The sequence below is a fragment of the Rhinolophus hipposideros genome (genome assembly GCF_964194185.1).
Source record: "Rhinolophus hipposideros genome assembly, chromosome: 26".
NCBI lineage: Eukaryota > Metazoa > Chordata > Mammalia > Chiroptera > Rhinolophidae > Rhinolophus > Rhinolophus hipposideros.
In genome coordinates, this window is record NC_138072.1 from 7,811,667 (window position 1) to 7,832,659 (window position 20,993).

The 20,993-nt window shown below is 36.9% G+C and overlaps 1 protein-coding gene across 1 annotated transcript in view; it reads right to left on the reverse strand.

The window, feature by feature from the left end:
- The window catches only part of USH2A (usherin), a gene marked incomplete at both ends in the record, with an annotated part of 554,530 nt that overhangs the window by 79,724 nt on the left and 453,813 nt on the right, over positions 1 to 20,993 (reverse strand). Inside the window, 3 exons of the mRNA XM_081039194.1 lie at positions 8,944 to 9,101; positions 10,068 to 10,251; positions 16,972 to 17,079. Of these exons, the coding sequence (XP_080895320.1) occupies positions 8,944 to 9,101; positions 10,068 to 10,251; positions 16,972 to 17,079 (450 nt within the window). The remainder of the gene's footprint in view (positions 1 to 8,943; positions 9,102 to 10,067; positions 10,252 to 16,971; positions 17,080 to 20,993) is intronic.

Below are 20,993 nucleotides of genomic sequence, written 5' to 3' on the forward strand. Positions count from 1 at the left end.
TTACTGTTATTCTAGCACTGATTCCTAAAGTCTTATCTCCAGTTTGTATCTCCCATTCATTTCAGGTCAGTATTTTCAAGAGCCAACTACACCAAGACCTCAGTCTCAACCAGCTCAAAACAGAATTACTATAGTTTCTACTCCCAAACCTGTCCTTCTGGTAGGGTTTCCTCTCCCCATTTCCTGATTCCCGCAGCCTTAGTAAGACCTGTAGAGTAAGACTCTTGGAGTAGACTCTGCTTTCTTCACTCTCAAGCTCAAGTGACCTCTAAATTTTATAAATTATCTCTTCATGAGATTTGGGCTTTATAAATCCTAAGCAACAAGGGGACTTTGAAGATACTTACATGATGTAACCTGTTTTTTAGGAAGAGAACCATGATGGCAGGCACATATTCGATTGAAAACGTGAGACAGGACATAAGGATACCCATTTTAAAGTGATTGCCTGGTGGCAACAGTGACACACAAGAATAACAATTTCCCTGCATTCCTGTTTTGCACACAGCTGTGTACATGATTTCCTGTAACACTTCTAGAATGTCAACTTCATAAAGTCAGGGACTTTATTCTCTTCCTCGGTGTAGTTCCAATGCCTAGATTTGTGCACAAAATCACAGCTCAATAAATGACCATGGACTGAATGAACATTCATTCTGCCTTATCTGTTCCTAGGGTAGACCATGTACAAAAGTTTGACAAGCACACATTTGAAAAAGATTTCATCATTCTTGTTGATTTAGACAAGCCACTGAAAGCAGTCCAACAGATCAGCTCCCTCCTCTGCTCCTGGTAAATCCGCCTTTTGTCTGTCCCTGGTAAATTACCGAACTCTATGAATGCCCGTCTCTTCATCTGGGCAGTGATGGTACCAATAGCCACCTCATAAAGAGCGGTAATGATTAAATTAGAAAATGTACATAAAGCGTTTTAGTGCATTCCTACCACATAGAAAGTGTTGAATAAATGATAGACATCGCTGTAAAACTAAATGACACTGAAAAAAAATGGAAAAAAAAAACACCCCACAATATGATGATGTTTTCATGTGCCCTCAAACACTTCTGAGCCCAAATTTTACATAAAGCTGCTATTTCGATTGCAAATAAATGCTGTATTCATTCTAGGAAATACCTTTACTAACAATTTTGTATTACCTACTTTTATTTTTTTAAATATACTTCCATATGATCAAGTTGTATGCTCAGGAAGATAGTCTCTTTTTCAATCTCAGCAGTAATTTAGAGTGCTCTTCCCTTCAATTTGTCCGAGGTTGCACTTTACTGTAGTTGCTGGTCTGCTTCCAGTAACTTCTCTCTTTCAAAGGACAGGACTCCTAGGGGGTCAGGGAACAAAACTGCACCTCCACCAACTTCAAACATAGACATAATCTTGATTGAGGTTTACACATGGCTAGCTAAAGCGTGAACCTGGAAAATATATTTCTCCCGGCTAATCAGAAACAAATGTCCTTTACATACACCTATGAGGTGTGGAAAGAGAAAATGCTCCTTGAAGCTGTGAAAATGACAAACACTGACACGCATTTAGGAAAGAGGGCCCCCTCCACTGTCATCATTCACAGGACGGTGACATGAAAGCCCTGTGAGTCCCTGCACACCCTATGCCATCTGCAATGAGTCAGAACCGACCTAGCCCCCTGGTATTCTGATGATTACATGAGATGGAATGGGCGTATTTGTTCAAGTCAGCTGGGAAGCCACACGACTTGGTTAGTTCCCGAGTTCGTAAATTTATGTCAGACCAAAAGGAGCACTAGAAGCTCCGGTGAACCAATTTACCCTAAGTGCAAATGGCAGTTTTGTTATTTGGTGTCAAAGTTACCAGTCGCACGATGACAAGCTGCCATAACACATTTTCTTGTTCACTAAAGAACAAGGATTCCGTTGGTTAATATTCCTCGCAATGCTCCTTTTCATAATTTACAACAACTAGATGCTGATAGGTTATTTAACATTTATGAAGTTAAGATGTAATCAGAAAAACCCTGATTATCTTTACAAATAAAAAAGTTAAATTATTCAACTTTTTTTTCCCCCTGTGGATTTATTTCACAGCAGGTGCATTCTTTACAATGGGACAGTCAATCACATAATCCTTTTTAAAAATCTTTTTTTAGGAGCTGGAGCAGGAGCAATTCTAAGAGGTAAACTATGAATTCGCATGACAGCTGCATTTGCTTCAAAATTACCGGATGTGCTTCACATAATGCTTTTAAGAAATCAGCCTCAGTTCTCCTTTGTATAGGTAAGGATAACTTGGTTATGCCCTTTTGGGGGTACGGAAGTGAATTAGGACCTTCTTGAACACAAATGCATACCAGTTGTATGGACATTTTACATAGTTTGTATAATAATTATCATGTTACGTGCACTTCTCTACTGGATAGTTTACTTGACAAGAAGGGTGCTGTCTCACTCTTCTTTATAACTTTCAGGGTGTCTAGCATCATGCATTGCCCCTACGTGAGGTTCAGTAAACATGTTCACATTAATCAAAATGACTAGATGAATCATTCTACCCAAAGGTAAATAAAGTTTAAGATACAAATAAAATTACCCTACTGGGTTACTGGATGGACTGCCCCAGAATTACTTTGTCTTCATTCATATGTTCTATATCTACAGCAATATTTTTTTAGCTTTTGAACTGTGTCATAGTAGAACCCAGAAAAAAAAATAATTTGCTTTCTGCACTGTTCAGAGAGAAATAGAGAGAAAATATAGCACGGTGGTTTTTACCACAGAACTTGGAGTCAGACACTCTATGGGTTGGCTCTGACACTATACAATAAATCACTTAGAGAAAATAGCTAAGATATAAACATTTACTTTTCTCATTAGTAAAATAGAAAAGAGAAAAACAATAGGACCTACTACAAGTTGTTATGAACATTAAATGAGATATGTGTTAATCTCTTAGAAAAATGTCCAATACAAATCCTAAGTTAATAAAGTAAGATAAATTTATTAAACACCAAAAGCAAAGATAACAAAAGCAAAAGTTAACAAGTGGGACTACATCAAATTTCTGCACAACAAAGAAGACTATAAACCAAAGGAAAAGGCAGCCTATGAAAGGGGAGAAAATATTTAAAAGTCATATGTTTGATAAGGGGTTCAATACCCAAATACACAAGGGACTCATACAACTCAATAGCAAAAAAAAAACACAAATAACCCAATTAAAAATACACAAAGGACCTGAATAGACATTTTTCCAAAGAAGACATGCGAATGGCCAACGAGTACATGAAAAGCTGCTCACCATCACTAACCATCAGGGAAATACAAAGTAAAACCACAACGAGATACCACCTTACACCTGCTAGGATTTCTGTTATCTAAAGACAAGAGATAAATGCTTACAAGGATGTGGAGAAAGGTATCCCTTGTGCACTGATGGTGGGAATGTAAATTGGGGCAGCCACTATGGAAAACAGTATGGCGGTTCCTCCAACAATTAAAAGTAGAACTACTATTGATCCAGCCATTCCACTTCTGGGTATTTATCCAAAGAGAATGAAATCATTATCTTGAAGAGATACCTGCACTCCCATGTTCACTGTAGAATTATTCACAATAGCCAAAGTATGGAAATGACCTCAGTGTCTATCAGCGAATGAATGGATAAATAAAACATGGTATACATATATATGTATATATATATAATGGAATATCATTCAGACTAAAAAAAAAGGAAGAAATTCTGCCATTTGTGACAATACGAATGAAACTATAAAGCATTATGCTAAGTGAAATAGCCAGATAAAGACAAATATTGTATGGTATCACTTACATGTGGAATCGTTAAACAAAAGGTTGAATCATAGAAACTTTGGCGGTTGCCAGGGACTGAAGAGATGTGAGAAATAGGCACAGGCTGGTGAAAGGGTGCGATCTTTCAGTTATAAGATGAATAAGGTCTGAAGATCTATATTCTATAATTATTGAAATTTGCTAAGAGAGTAGAACTTAAGTGTTCTCATAAAAAATGCAAAACAAACCACAAATCACTGAAATGAGTTTTACTTGTCTTCTGAAACTCCACGGCTTTGCACTTGGTGATTGCACGGGTAAGAAACCTGAAACAACTGGTAAGGTGGAATCACCCCAATTGTCGCAATGTAAATTCCTTGGAAATATTCATGCCAATTTTGGCTTTAAATTGATAGTATCTGATCTAGCTGATGAGCCCACTGAATGCCGAGAACCCCAAAGCCTGGAGATAGGCCATATTGTGATTAATTACCCTTCAATCAAAACTTGATTAATAAAGGGCATTTATATCCTTAAGCTATATTAATTGAAGTGATTTCTCAATAGAAGAATTGTTGCCGATTCTTTTCTTGAATTGGTTCAAAGATAAATGTGAAAAGAAAAGCACCAGTATTTCGATGTTATGCACTAAACCTAAATAACTTAGCATCTTTAGTGAGAAAAAGTGTGTGTTGAATGCAACAATATGGTCATTGTTAATTAGAACATGATTAAGCGCTAAGATAGTTCAGACTATAGGCATTACTTTGATAAATTAGAAAGACTCATGTTACCCTCAGAGTTGAAATATTTTTGAATGTTTAGATTCTCAAACAGCAGGGATATCTAGCTCCATTCTTATTCTGAGTTAAATGGGGGAGGGGGGCATTCTACATAGAAACCGATGTTTCCTTTTCTAAAATATTGGTGAAATATTTCACCTTTTCAAAAATAGGTGAAAAAAATTAAGACAACATAAAATCTTTGGAAAATATGTGCATGTGTCCTGTTTGTCTTGAAAGAAGAAATGTCTATGTGAGTATTGGGTTGAGTTAGTGTCGAGGGAGAGGTGGGCTTCTATACAAAATGAAGTGTTTGAATAACTTTAAATAGCAGAAAATTCAAAACCTATTTATATTTACCTGAATGATACATTTTAGAAGCTTACCATTTTGTTTCTCCATTAATTAATTAAGCCAACATTTCATAAGGATATGATGTTTGCATATCATCTTATTTACAGGTACAAATGATAAAGATGAATTGAAATCTTTATTTTCTAAAGCTTGGAGTGTTTTGATAGCACTACTACTGACATTCAACAAGTAATAATGAGATGAAGTGAAACAGGATTTGCCTGGGAGGTAAGAAAATGTCTACCGTGCTTTAAAATAATCTCTGAATAACTGCTTTGTCTTTTGAGATATTTGAGAAATGACTCTTTCCCTCTCTCACCTAATTAAAATCTTCTGTCACCTGGAATCTAGTTTGCTAAGTCTCATCTATTTATTCTGGATTTTGGGATGCTAAGTAAAGCATTCATGCTCCTACTTCCTCTATGCCCCAGGACAGAACCATTGCCACGTAGATAGTTTCCCATCAGAGATCCTCCACTTTCCACAATTAATTTTCCTGGTTATATGCCCAGCAGAAAGTATATTTCTTCCACAATCATTTGGTTTTCACCAACACCTAATTCTGTTTCTCAGCCCTCTGGGCTACTACTTCAAAACACATAGTCACTCCATCAGAAATCTGAAAAACTTTGGGCAATAAAAAGAGTTTAATTTGAATTTAGGAGTTAAGCCAAAGAGAAAAAGGAATTGCTCTTACTAGAGAGCAGACCTGAATTTGAATCCTGATTCTGCTGTTTGACCTTGAGTGTACTGTATTGCCTCTTTGAGATGTGATAAGGATGCCATTTGTCTCCCAGGGTTTACATAAAAATGAACCAAGGTCAAGCAGGGAAAGTGCTTACCGACCTGTTTGGCACATAGTAGGAATGTAACAAATGGCAGATATAAACCAGTACCATTAATGCATATTATTGTCATAGAGCACGTTTGTTGGTGTGTGTGACTCACGGTTAGTAAAATCCGAACACATCAAAGTCATCTGGGGAAGCTCTAAAAAAGATCTCGATTCCTTGATTCCACCCCAGGAGTCTTCTTAGTAAACTTGGGGTTGAGACTTTGTCTTTGCACAGGCTTTCTGGGTCATTCTAATGTTCGCCCAGGTTTGGAAACTACAGGTATGGACTGTTTGACCCATTTTTTAGCTCTGCCTGTGATGTAATAGCAGGGGACCAGCATGAGTAAATACCTAGAAAGCTGTTGATTGTGAGCAAATGAATAACCTCCGGTTATAACACCTTCGTTTTCTTTCTGTTTAAAACATATACTTGTGACTACTCAGGAACAGAAAAGTGTTTTTATTATCCGAATCAAAACACAGCATGAGGTACTTTCCAATAAAATCAAATGTAGATTATACATAAGTCAAAATCATCTGCCTGTTCACTGAATTCAAAATCCTCCTAGGCACCAGGAAAAAAAAAGTTTAAGATTTTAATCTTTCCATATATTACAGGGCTTCTGTAATGGATTTTGTGCATCTGAAACTAAAAGATTGACAGGTCTGGATATTATGGATTTATTAACCATTGGTTATACGGTCAGATTCAGTGTGTAAAGCATTTCTACAATATCCCCTAGGCTGGAGTAGAATGAACAATTTCTGTAAAGCTTGAGGTAGACAAGTGTTAAGGCTACATTAAAAAAGCAAGTTGTGTTTTATTTCACAATAATCCTTTCTAAATGGAAACATTACACATTAAACGTAAAAATACGATCTTGAACTCAAAGAGAAAAAAATGACAAAATGCTGGCAAATTTGAAAGAAGTCATAAAAATTTACTAACCCAATTCTGCAGGACACTGTTGTATCATTTTGGAAATGGGGGCCTTGGGACCTAGCAAATGGTGGAGCACATACTTTTGTTATGAAAATGAGTGATTAAAGGCAAAAATAATTTTCAAAAAATAATCATCACTATCTATAGAATATTTTAAAACAGATCATGCCAATTATATAAACAACCTCATTTAATCCTTACAACAACTCTACACATAGGTTCCGTCATTATCTTTCTTTTACAGATGGAGGTAACTGAGACTCAAAGAGAAAAAAAAAAAAAAACGACTCGTTTAAAGTCAGCTGATAGGTGGCATTCCTGGGACATGCATCCAGTTTTCTCATTCCTTCTACTCTAGCTATCTTAAAAGAAAGATGTGGTTTTAAATCCTTACTGAGTATGAAGTCTTCAGATTAGCAATAGTATACTAATGTCAAAATGACAGGTAATGCAATCAACACTGCAACTTCCTGGTCACACGGCTAGGAAATCATCAAATTTGTTTATGATTCTGACTTCCCTTAACTGTTCTTTGACACTTTGGATGGTAGAAGACCCCGGTCTGAGTTTGAGAAATCTCCAGGCAGTAGGCTGAGTTTGGTCTCTAAACTGGTTCTATTCTGCCTTGTTTTCCTTTGTGGCACAAAAACACCACAGCACTATAAACATGCAGGGGAGAGATATGCTAAAAGATCACAAGATATTGATGCTATTCCGTGAAAGCAGATATCGGTTCCATAAGGGACATGTAAGGGTGTGTATTTTCCACTGCAGAAGATTTGTGTTTCTCTCCACTGAAATTAAGAACCAAGTTCAAGAACTCAATGGTCCTCAGATTTATATGCGGGTCACTGTACTTAAGGACACATGTGGCACTATTGACTATTCCTGCATGTTTTAATTTGTTGTATATTTATTTTTTAAAGCAGTGAATGAAATAATTTACATTTAATGTCTTAGAGCAACATTTATTACTATTATTATTATTACTATTATTATTACTACTAGTTTTACTTATAAAGCTCTTAGATTTTCTCCTGTGAATTTGGCAAAAACAAAAAAAGACCCTTTTGTCTTCAATCTTAGATTATGACATCAGATGGATTCTTGATTTATGAGAAGTTATTTTTCTCTCTATACATATTAGGGCTTTATGTCAATCTTTATGACTATATCACCTGTGTTGACAGAAATAACTTTTCAATTCAATGAAAAATATGTCTTTGTTAATTATTTTATGGAATGAATCCAGTGATGGGCAAATGCCTGCAAATCAATTATTTTCAGTTCCATGTTGAACTTATTATGTTGGGAACAATAGGGGTCTGTTTCCATTTCAACTGACTAGATGTTAACAATAAAACTGTACTCGTTGATTAAAAAACTAAACAAAACCACATTATCTTTGAAGTGTATTTAACACCTTAGTAAGTTTAAAATTTTAGTGAAACAAAACCTCTACATGCATACGTCCTTTACGTTAAAAAACAAAGCAAAAAAAAAAAAAAAGCAAAGCAAGAAGATTTCACTAAGATCCTTATTCCACCGTGTTAATGCAATCAGAATTTTACCTGAGCATGAGGCTTCCATCAAAATATAATATTGCTCTCAACCACAAAAGCAACCGACTAGGAACTAAATGGCTGACTGGACGCTATACAGATTACAGAGGCAATATTCTGCTACCGGAACTGGTCACAAACCGAGGTACAGGGGCGAGATAGGGGCCACTGTTTTCCTGAATCCCCCATTCACTGCCGTAACATAGAGGGAATCCCATAATCCCAATGGTCCAATTTAGGAAGTTTTATAAAAATGAGTATTCAAGGCAATTCGGACCTGTATCACTTACCTTGGATATACCAGGGAGTGCCAAAAAAAATGCACACACATTTTAAAAGATGTTATCTTAAAATGTGTATATGTTTTTTTTTGGTACCCTCTGTATATGAATAAAGAGACCGATTTGTAGGCTCTGGTACTTGAAAGTATTGCTTTGATAGCGTGATCTACGTAATCTACATCCGTATCTGTCTAGATCCTTGTATGCATGTAGGTATGGACGTCTACATTCACAGTGTAGTTTGGATTATTTTGTTCATACTTATCCAGGAAACAGATCATTTCCTTCTGATGTACCAAATTCACTTACTTCCAGTTTTCTAATTACTTTCCTCTAAAATGTTTTAAACACACACACACACACACACACACACACACACACACACACACAAAACTTTATTTCATTACCTGGTGGGGTCCAAGCTACAAATATGGAATAAGGCCCAATGACTGTGATGTTATACGGAGGCTGGATTTCTTCCGGTGTCTGTATAGGTGTCTGTACAATGTATTCGTTACTAGAACTGCTGCCGCCTCCAGTTGTGGCTTCCAACTTGTAAACATATCTATATAAAAAAATAAATAAAATAAATAAAAATAGAAAATCGCAATGAGGGCGTGCACGAGAGAATTGAACCAGGATTGCCGGTCTTTCCATTTGTTGATTAGTCCTAAATTTGTGACAAATTGCAAATTCTTTGCTCTCTATTCAGAAACATTAGCACCAACTTGGTTGTTTTTCTTAGCACAGGCAGCAATGTTTCTAGACCATCACTATTTCTGCCCCTCCCCCGCCTCACCTCCCCTCTTCTTATTTTTAACCCTCTAGTAATTCATTGCTTTTCTTAAAAATTTCGGCAAAGCCTTGAAGTGTCCTTGTGGATTGTAAAGGATTCAAATTAATTTTGCCCATTTTTAAACAGGTTCAGGGAAATATGTTTAGAGAAAGATATTTCTAAATTGATCTGTGATTCTCTACAATGAAACTAAATTGATCTTTACTCTCTGCAATAAAACATCTGTTGATCTAAGATGCATTTTGTCTCTGCTGAGAGGTGAATGGGAATGAATTGAAACTATGTGGACCTTTTTTCCCTAAAACCATTCATGTCTGTATAAAGTGTAGCAAGTATATATACCCGAAGAAAAGGTAGTTGATGTAAAACAAAACTCTTTAAATTTCTTTAATTTAGGAATGCATGTTTTTGAAGATAACATGAAACTTTTTAAAAGTTTAATACTTTGTGTATTTTACATAGTTTAAATTTTTCATGCTCTCATGTCATGTGAAAGACTGTTTACATGTTTAAGGAATTTTGTGTCCTCTGAAGAGTAATTTATTGAGTAGGTACTTGATTCATTGACGTCTGAAATGGATGAAAAGATCTCATCAGCTACGGAATGGCTAATGAATGAGGGGATTAGTTAACCAATTAATTTAATATTGTTTCCATTGGAGATTTCCTCTTTTTCAATTATACAGTTAGTTAAAAATCTAACTGTATAATTGGTACAGTTTGCTTTTAGTTTACCTGCTGTTGGGCCCCAGGTTTTTATCAGTGAAATTCTGCTCCTCACTGCCACCCAGGAAAATCAAGGTTCCGTTACGACTCAACCGGTATTGAGAAATGAGGCCATTGGGCTTTTCCGGTGGACTCCAATACAATTCCACGGCTGTGGAATTGATAGTAATGTGTCGAGGTGTCACCCAAACTCCTGGCAAATATAACACAATGAGGTTTTATTGTTTAGGATAAAATAAAAACCTTATCAAAAGTCAAACCATCCCCGCACATACTACGACACTTTTATCTGTTGATAAAAATATCTCACAGCAACAAAAATATATTTACTTTGGAGGTGAAATGCATAATTGGGTGTAAATATATATTTTTATTGCTTTGATTATTTTGTGTTTGAATTGCCTTTAGAATGTCAATGTCAGACAAGTAGTGGTGGAAGATTTCTCTTTCTTTGCTGTTACTCTGAGTATAATCAAGGCCTGAGAGACTCTCCAGAGGTTTAAAACATTGATGCTTATTTACCTGGAATATGTGGCAGTAATCACAGTCTAGCATTTACCTGAATTGTCCAATTCAACAAATAAGCAGGCTTCTCCCTTTGCCTCTCTTGACATGTTTCCTCCTTTCTCTCAGCTACTTCTTCCAGTCCCCTTTCCTGGACCTCTTCCCTCCTGGACCTCAGCGTTGACATCGTTCCTTAGAGTCCGAGGCTGTCTTCTCTCCTGTCCCCTCCTCTCTTCTCCTTTCCTTTCCTCTTATCCATCTTGTTTCAGTTTTACCTATCATCTGTATGCTGAACACTCGCAAATGCCAATCACTAGACTAAAACTCTCCCCTGAGCCTCAGACTCATGAATCTGTCTACCTGACACCTCCGATTAGATGACTAATTACGTATTGAAAACTTCAAACATCCAAAACAGAATTCGTGGTCTTCCTGTCTACAACCTGTTCATTTCTCAATCTTGTCCATCTATCCATTTTCCAGGGTAAAAGAATGATCCTTGATGCTTTCACTTTTTTCTCCCCAAATGTAATCTATCATCAAGCCCTGCAGATTTTCTCTTGAGTGTATATCATTCTCTATATGTTTTCTGCCACCTCTCCTGACCCAAGACATGTTTCTCTTCTTTCACAGATTCCTATTATAGCTTCTAAACTGGTCTCCATGCTTTAAATCTTGTCCTCTATTTCATTGTAATCGTTATATGCAATCTTTTATTACATGTATATATGACATATATGATATGGTAGTGCAATCTTTATAAAATATATAACCCTGTTGCAATTACTCATATTATGCAATTTCAATTACTTATGAGAACCTGTGTGGTCTTACACATTTCTGGTTCTGGACTACCTGGCACCACTCTCTCCATTATTCATGAAACTCCAGAACGCTTCAAGTTCTTTCCCACTTCTGGGTACTTTCCTTACCTCTACCTGGAACACTTTTGCTCAGGGCACCATGACAGTTTTGTATTTTATTCTCAAATATCCCCTAGTCAGGGAGGTCTTATTTGGCCAACCTTCCCTAACCCTATGAAGTGACCCCAGCCCAGTTCCTCTCTCTCGTATGCCGTTTTCTATGCCCTCTTAACACTCATCATGACAATCTCCTTTGATATCAGCATGACATATATGTCGTTATGACTGTACAGTCTACTTCTGTCTCCTGCTTCATTACAAAGTTAGCTCCATGGGGGCAGGGGTCTTCTCTGTCTTATCTACCAATCCTGATGGGTAGCACAATGCCTAACAAATGCTGACCAAATACATGTATTGTAAATACATCTCCTGTATATCACAACGTTAACCACTCAAACAGTTCCAGCAAACTCAAAGATGATTAAGTTGTGGCTCATCCTTTCGAGGCGCTTTCCCTTCTGCATAAAAGATAAAATACGTGTACAAATAACTGTAATTCAAGGGCAAATGTTAAAGTACTCTTACTGACGTAAAAACATACTGATGGAGAGCCTACTGATGAGTAAGGTCAAACCCACCATCCCATGTCGTCTCCTGGGTATGCTCTGAATAGACACTGGGACTCTTTCTGCTTTTAAAAACTCATGTCAATATTAGGTTCCCTTAATTAAGAGTGTGTGTTTGACTGTCTCTCCTGTATAAGTTATTCAGTAATGAGGAAGATCCTGACACTTTTCAAGAAAAAGAAATTAGGAAATTCAAATGAAATTTAGTAGCAGCCTGAAAAAATCAAAATAGATTTCAAAATGGCTCAAACTTACTGATTTTTTTTTAAGGAACAACTTGTGCCTGAGAAGAAAGTTCATTTTGTTTTGAAAACTCACTTGATGTTATATATTTGGACACATCCACAAATCACACTGTACATTTTTTCCTGGGTTTCTCTGCCAACTGCTGCCAGATGACTCAACCAACTAATTAGAGTTGTGACTTAAACATGATATTCGTTTGCTGATTTAAGAGAAAGTATAAAGGCTTATTCATAATCTACTTCCTGTAGTCATGTCTTTCTCACCTTGAAGGATCAAAAATCACTAAGATTGTTTAGTTTCCAGTTTGAACCAGTTCATGCAGCCTATGGACATGGAGAAGTTAATGAAATAAAATGAAAAACACGTCGGGGTTGCTTCATGTTTTAAATAAAAGTTGAGTTGCATATTTATACAAACTGGTGAAAGCTCTGTTTGTGTTGGTAATAACCGCAGGTCCATTGGTTGGATTTATAAGATGAACCTGAAATGCGAAAAAGTAAGGAATGTGGTTTTATTTGCATCATAAGGAGAGAGTGTTATCTTGGCAGCTCCAACAACTCTGGGATAGAGTAAGATCCCCTTTGGAGACATGCTCTAGTGAGTCCCCATGGATAATCTGTCCCCCTCTCTGAGCCCGAATCTCAAGTAGCGTCAGAAAAACTACATAATAGAAGAATAGAGTCAAGGCAGTTCAAGTGAAGGAAATGGATGGTTGTGAGGGAAATCATCTAGAAATGAGGGGGAAAGGGAAAAGAGGCGGTAGCTAGCTGAGCGATATAAGAGGGAAAGGCCAAGAGGAAACCTTGGTGAGTCTCTTGACATCATACCTCCAAAAAGGGAGATGTCTACTAAATTTATTCCAAATTTATCGTGAGTGCCATGTAATAATGTCCACTCTCATGCCCCTATAATCTTTAGTCTAATAGAAAAATACCAGAATTTATTGTGGATTGCCTTTTTTTTTTTTTTTTCTGGAAGAAGGTGAAGAGAACCAGTTTTGTATTACCTGATATCAGGGATGCATTGACATCTGGACTATTTACTATTTGTTAATTTGTTCATACAGTACTCTACCCAATTTTGGGTCATTTTCTGTGTACGTGGGGATAAAAACATAGTCCTTACCCTTCAAGGAATCCACAGCATCATGGGGAATACAGGTGAATGAATAATAATAATAAAAAATGATCCAGGTTTGATAAAAACTTTGAGAAAAGGAAACATAGCGTGCTCCAAGAGCTCTTTGAAAGGCTACCTAACACAGGCTAGGGGTCAAGTGGGGATGGGTGGCATGGGGAAGTGGTCACAGGGGAAGACTTCCAGAACAGAAAACGTGTGAGCAGAATTTTCAAATAGTGGGAGTTCAATGAGTGAGGATATAGGGGAAGGATTTCTAGACTGAGGGGAACCCACAAAATGTCCTAGAGACATGAGGAGGCATGATGGAGCCAATACCTGACGTGACTGGTGTCCTGAATGGCATGTGGGGAAGACAGAAAGACCCCATAGACTGACAAAAGTTAAAACGTGAGGGGTCTCTTTTTCTTTACTAAGAAGATGTCGATTTTTACCCCCCTTGGAGGACGTGGGATTTTATGGAGTTGGCTAACATGAGATATGCCTATTTTGGCAAAAGAGGAACATGAAATGAGATGGGGATATGAGAAAAAGGAAAAAAAAATAATTACTAGAGTCAGGAAGACTAATTAGAAAGATCCAGAGAAGTTATAGGGGTCAGAACTAAGGCAATACCAGAAGGGATAGAACAAATACAATTAAAAAATCCTTTAGAGTTAAAATTAACAAGATGTTATGAGTGAATGCATACTATAACCTGAGGAAAAGAGAAGCATTAAGAACGTCAAGTTTCAGGGGTCAGTGATTAGGTAAATGGTGGTACTTGAGAGAGGGAACAGGAAGCAAAGCAAGTTAGAAAGTGGGTAGATTTTAAGCATTAAAATATAGAGGTTAAAGTATTTGCAAAACCTCAATATAATAACCAAAATATAAACATCCAGTAGACCAGTGGGTACAGAGGCCTTAAATCCATGAGTGTAGCTTTTGTGAGAACTGTAGAATTTGATGGTTCCTAAGCCTTCATTAGGAATTAAAGCCAGTACTTGAGACTTTTAGGGGAGACTGTGGAATTACCAGAGCAAAGAGCAGTGGATGTATGTAAAGAAGCATCAATGGTTAAAAGAAGGGCATGACAAGAGGGATCTGGAGCAGAACAGAAATACTGGTTTTCTTTCCTTTTTCTTTTCCATGTTACCAATGCTAAAGAAAAGCATGCCTCCAATTTTGCATGACTAAACTCCACAATGAGTTAGCAATTCCTGGTATGGCAGCCATTGTAAAAAGAGCTACTATCCAATTCAAACTCTTCCTATTACTTGACTAAAGGTACGCAATTTTCTATGAGGATAAAATGGTAAAGAATTATGTCCAAGTTATCAATGAGGTCATACTGTGCATTCGTTTGTGTTTTGTTTCTTTTTGTTTTTGTTGTTGTGTTGTTGTTGTTGCTTGACTGAAAATGAGAAGAGCTCAAAGTGGCTATGAACAAATGCTTTTTTTCTCTATGTCCACTTAGGACACTCAAATGTTAGATCTTCACACTGTTTCTAATTCACTTAAATAAGCATTTTATAATTAGTGACATTTGGGTTATTAATTGAAAATCACATAATATGTCTGTTTCCACTTCACAGTACAATAAAACAAGTTGGTGTTACTGCTGATTTATTCCTTTAGAACACCCAGGTTAAACACACAGACTCCATTTATTTTACATGTAAGTTATTCACAAGTGGCACTTAGGCAGCTGGAAAATGGATTCTACATCCATGTTTCTTCTGTGGAGGAAAGCCCATTTAGTTTATTATTCCTTTGCACAGTTATTTGTGTTAAAGGTGCAAAAAGTTAAAAAAGGAAAAAGAAATCAAGGGCACATTTCTCATCTCATACTCCCCTGCACTGTTGAAAGCTGTAATTTTTAAGTCATGAAACCTGAGTCCTTTCAAGAATTTTTGTTAGATTTGTGGGAAAATAGATGTTTATGTTCTAAGAATTTAAATAGATGCATTTGATGAGTAAACACAAGCAAGAGACCCTGTTCTTTTTTCAGATTTGAGTTTTAGCCAAAAGTGGCTGGTAGATCCTTTAGAAATTATCCATTATCATCAAAGTATCCATTTGATAGTTTACCTTTCCAAAAAATCCACTGCTGCTTTCTTCCTTTCAAAGGAACACTAAGCTTTTTGACATGAAACATTCTTTATATAGAAAACATCATTAGTGAATTCCTGGTGAGGAGCCATATGCCCCGTATGTGGAATTTTCCATTTTATTCCCCATTTACTGGTAGGAAGTTCAGGCCTAATATTCTGAGGTACAACAATCCCTTTCATAAGACAAGTAATGGACAAGTGGTTCAGGACTCTATGATAGCAGTTAGCATTCTATTTCTGTTGAAAACTTATTTATGCCTGTATTTCCCCACATTGAAAACAGGCAGATAATAAAGATTAACAACGTGATTACTTGATCTCTAGCCCAAGCTTCTGAGCATATTTTCCTCCTAAAAGTGAATGGTACCACCTATCCCAGTCCCCAATCTACAGGTGACCGTTGTTATCAGTTAGGTGATTCATAGAATTTTTTTCTATGAATCCGATTATCTACAGAAATATGTGTGTTTTTTATGCATAAAAATAACAGACATTATTGAGATATATAACTTCCTCTTTGTATGCACAGATCATCTCATACTTTTAAACAGATGCATGGAATTCCGTAATGTGAATAGGCCTGAATTTACTTAGAAACTCTCCTACTGATACATTTAGATATTATTTCCAACATTTTGCCATTAAACAAACAAACAAACGAAATACGGTTCAGTAAACATCCCGGTACGTACTTCCTTATGCAGTTTTGGGAAAGTTATTTTCTGGCATAGATAATAAAAATGAAATTGCTGTGTCATGGGAAATTAATATTTTAAATTTAATAGATATTGCCAATTTGCTTCCAAGGTGATGGCCCTACTTTACATTCCTCAAGCTATGTTTGAGCGTACATTTCCTCCATCATTCATTTGTCGAAATCCTTATTTCTTATGGTCCATCTCAGAAGTCATCAGAAGCCATTCGTCTCAGAAGTGAAATCTTTCTGGATGTGTGTGATGGATTATAATCGCCCCCTCCTCAGATTAACCTGAAATTCCTGTTACCTGTTCTTTCTGAACATCACCTTTCCGATTCTCTCTCTTCACATAGCTTTGGGTACTTGCCCTATCACTTCTACTTGATTATTAAGTGCTAGAGGGCAGTGGATATTTTAGTCAATGTCAGCAGTGAGCATGACGCTTGTTACATATTAGGCACTCCAGAAATCTTGAACTTTGGATTATTTGAGGGATTTCATATCCACGTGTATAATAATAATAATAATTTCATACATAAAACCAAATCTAAAAGGTTTAAAGAACTGAAAGCAAATTTTACCCTGGGAAATTTATAGTTTAAGGGACCTGAAGAATGAGAACCTAGAATGTCATTTTGTTTCGGATGTTTTCAACTTGCGTCCTCTTTCCTTGTTTGTCATAAAAGAGTTTACTTTAAATGGCATATGAAAACATCTTCTCCCAAGTCATGGGTAGTTTTTAATTACCTTGAGGTGCCGCCTGCAGTGTCTGACCTAGAAAAGGCTCACTGGAAGTGCATCCAGCAGATGTACAAGCTGTAAGTGTGAAGCTGTAGTTGGTGTATGGCTGGAGACCTAGAAAGAGTAAACAAGGAATAAAGTTCATTTTGAGAGGATTATTTATTATCAATTAGGCTGCAGAAGTAACATGCAGAGTTGTAGATAGGATATGCAAAAATTCTAATAGCAGAAAACACCCTTTACCAAAGATAGAAACTTCATGAGCAACGCAGTATTAATAGAAATTTCATTTATCACCGATAAAATGACATTATAGATTCTCAGCCTTAGAGGAGATCTTAAAATTCAAGCAATTCACCCATCCATCTTTCTCTTGATTCCCTGGTACAAGGCATCATGGAAGAGGCTGTACTGTCTCCCCGATCGGAGCACCCCATCTCCCAAAGAGCCCATTCCATCCTAGCTCTAGAGTTCTCCTCGTTTTGTTTGAAAGTCCTTCGTTCTATTGTGGTGAACTCTATCACTTCTACCCCTTGTGACATATACAACAAATCTCTTTCCCACATGACCGTTCTTCAAATATTTGTAGACAGTTATCAAATTCCGTCTGAGTCTTCTCTTCTCCAGGTTAACCATCCCAGCTTTGGCAACTGCTTTTTATATGAATAGGGGCGGAAAACATAAAAAGGATGATATATTCAACCTTTTTTTTTTAGCCCCAAGCCATATTTAGCTAATATTAACACCAAATAACGCCTCCCCCACACCTTTTTAACTTTGCGCTTCTTTACCAGGCATGTCCATCGTGTGTCATTTCACACTTCTGCAGTTTTGGGGTATGTTGATTGTGTCTTTACACACGGATAAAACAAGTTTGACCAGGGGACAGGGCTTATTACTTCTTTTGTGTTCAGAATATAAGGCAGCAGCACAGTTACTGCTCAATGACAATCCATTTACAATAGAAGCTAGATACTGTCAGACTCCATGCCCCAGCTGGTGACCTTGGGCAGGTTATTTAGCTTCCCTTTCCCTTAATCTCTTGATGTGTAAAATGGGGGCTCATAGAATCCAGCTTCTAAGGCAGAGGAGAAGGTGATGTGTGTTACTTAGAGTAGTGCTTTGGCGGAAGCAACCTTAAGACTTAGCTGCATTCAACAAGGAATAGACTGAGGAAAACATTTCTTGTCTTCATTCTTGCATAAAGTCAAACAATGCCAAAGCTTTTTTTCCCCCGTGTAGGATTTGGTTTACATGTCAAATAATTGGGCTGAGTTATAACATGGATCCAATGGCTATTATACTAATTTTTCATAAATTTTAAACTACGTTTCCACATATTTTGTTCTTTTGGTGAGGTGACTCTTCCTCGAGAGACATCTGTGTGTCACTCTGTCACTTTATGCAGATTTCTACTAAAATACCATGTCTTTAAAGATTTCGACCACTCTATCTGCACATTACATGTAGCAATTTGTATCCCCTCACATTACTTTCTTCTTTCCTAGCCTTCAACAGAATCTGATGTTTTATTATGTCTATTTACTATTTGCCTCCCCCTCTATGGTGTAAGCTCTAAAAGAATCATGACTTCGGTTTGCCCACCACTGTCTCCTTTGAAGAGTGACAGACACAAAGTAGGTGCTTGTTAAGTAAAAGAAAAAAATTAAGTAACCAGTTTATTGAGAATTGGAGCAGCGGTTTAGGTGCTCTGCTACAGCGCCATGTCCTACAGCTGGGGCCACTCCAGGATTCAGCTCTGAAACCCTTTGTGTTCCCTTATCAATTTAATGAAAAGATGTAGATCCTTATTTGAGGGCAGATCCTTATTAGGGAGGCTGACACAATTTTGATATTTACCTCATTTAAAGAGGAGGAATATGATGAAAGTTCTAAGCCTTACCCAAGCCATGTATGCTTGATGATAGCTTGTGGGAAACTTCTAGTTATAAAATAGTCTTGGGGATGTAATGGACATCATGATGATGACAATACTACTGTATTTCATATTTGAAAGATGCTGAGAGAATAAATTTTAAAAGTTTTCATCACAAGAAAAAATTTTCTGTGTGGTGATAGATGGTAACTAGACATTGTGCCGATCATTTAGCAATGAATATAAATATTGAATCTTGTACATCTGAAACTAATACTGCATGTTAATGATGCTTCAATAATAATAATAATAAAAGAACTCAGGGATATTTGCTCTTGTTCTACTTTTACCCCTCTTCTCATGGCACTCAATTAAATACATTTTATGAGAAATGCAGTTACTCCCAGGAAGTCAGTTACTATTATAGATTACAGAAAGGAGATTCTAGCTCGAGTTTACTGAATACTTCCCTTTCCCAGACCTTCTGTGCACTTCCTGGACGCTAACACAATGAAAGTCCTCTCTAACTCCATGAGGTACTGTGATTAAATGCTCTCTTTACAGATAAGGGAGCTATAGCATGGAAAGTTGGGGGAACTCATCACAGAGATAAGAAAGGGTGAGGCCAAGATAGAAATCTGAACAGCTGGGCTGAGAAATGTGGCCTAAAGCCATTGGATCAGGGTTCTGAGCCTTATAATGAAAATGCTGACCCAGGTAGCTCAAAGTCCAGTGGAAATTCCACTAATATAGAAAATCCAAGTGGGAATATATATTTAAATAGTTTTAGTTTGAAGATTACCACAAGTCAAGCACTGAGTCATCCCGGTAGAGCTGTCAGGATGGCAGAGTCTGAGATTAGACTGTTTGGGTTCAATACTTACCTGTCTAGTAACTATGATAAAGAGCCAGTTGTCTGACCTCTAGCTTTCTCAGTTTCCATACCTGTAAACTGTGCGCATAATAAGTGGGGCTACAAACTAATTCAAGGGAAGGAGATATCTGAATCCCTAATTTTCAACGTTCTGCTTTTTAGGTCTTGTATTTTTCATACTGTTAGGAGACTGAATTACTAAGAGGCTTGGTTCCAATACTCTGGAAGGAAAGCATCGACTGCCATCAGACATAGATGATTTACATGAACTAGATGTCCTTTCATATATACGACTGTGTAAAACTCAATAAAATCAACACATTTCAACTGGAATTTGCTGTCATTTTAAGTAAGTCTCTATCCGTAGTCCTTAAAATGAGATATATATGAAATATTAGCAACAGGCAATGAAAAGGGCACACCAATTGAAAAGTACTCATGAATTGATCAGGATGAGATGAGGGGAATAAAGAGATGTCTCAAAGGAACCGTTCTGACTGTAACTTAATCCCGAAGTCAAAGAGTAGAAGGAGAAAAGAAAACATCATTCAAGTGCTCGGCATTGAATTAAGAGTAGGAAATCGCAATCGTAGCACAGAGAAAGACAGATGCAGGGAGAAAAGCCAAGTATTTAACATTTCAGTATAGTGAAGATTACAGTGCCTACAAATTACCCGAATCTCCCTACAGGGAATCATGTTCTTTTTTAAAAGAAAGAGGCATACTATAACAAAACTCTTTACAATTACACTTTCAAGTAACATTACTTTCAAGAGGAAATGTGTGTTCAAAAGGGACCACAAAGAGTCTTCCAAATATGATTTGGAAAACAAAACCCCGGCCTATGGAAGTTACATGTGATGTACTCCATAAAGAACAGCTTGTTTTGAAGTGTTAATGTCCACATAAAGAGACAGGAAAAGGCATTCTGTCCCTTATAATTTTGGATAGTAAGTGCTACTTCAAAGCACTCATCCAGTTATTCTACGGTGCCACTGGTTATAGTCTAAAGACTTACCAAACAATCCTAAAGAATATGTCATTCCACAAGTTCCTTAGTCACCTTTGTTAGTGAATAGTCCCCATGCCGATAGATAGGTCTGAGTTACTATGAAACATTTTTGTTAGCAAGCAGGCAGACAGGAAGCTATTGTCTTTGTCCTTAGAAAGCTTTACTTACTAGTTGAGGAACAGAGACAAGGGATAAAGTATAATAAATGCTGTGACAGTAGAATGTAGGATACTATGGGAGACTACAGAAGAGTTCCCTAAATGTCA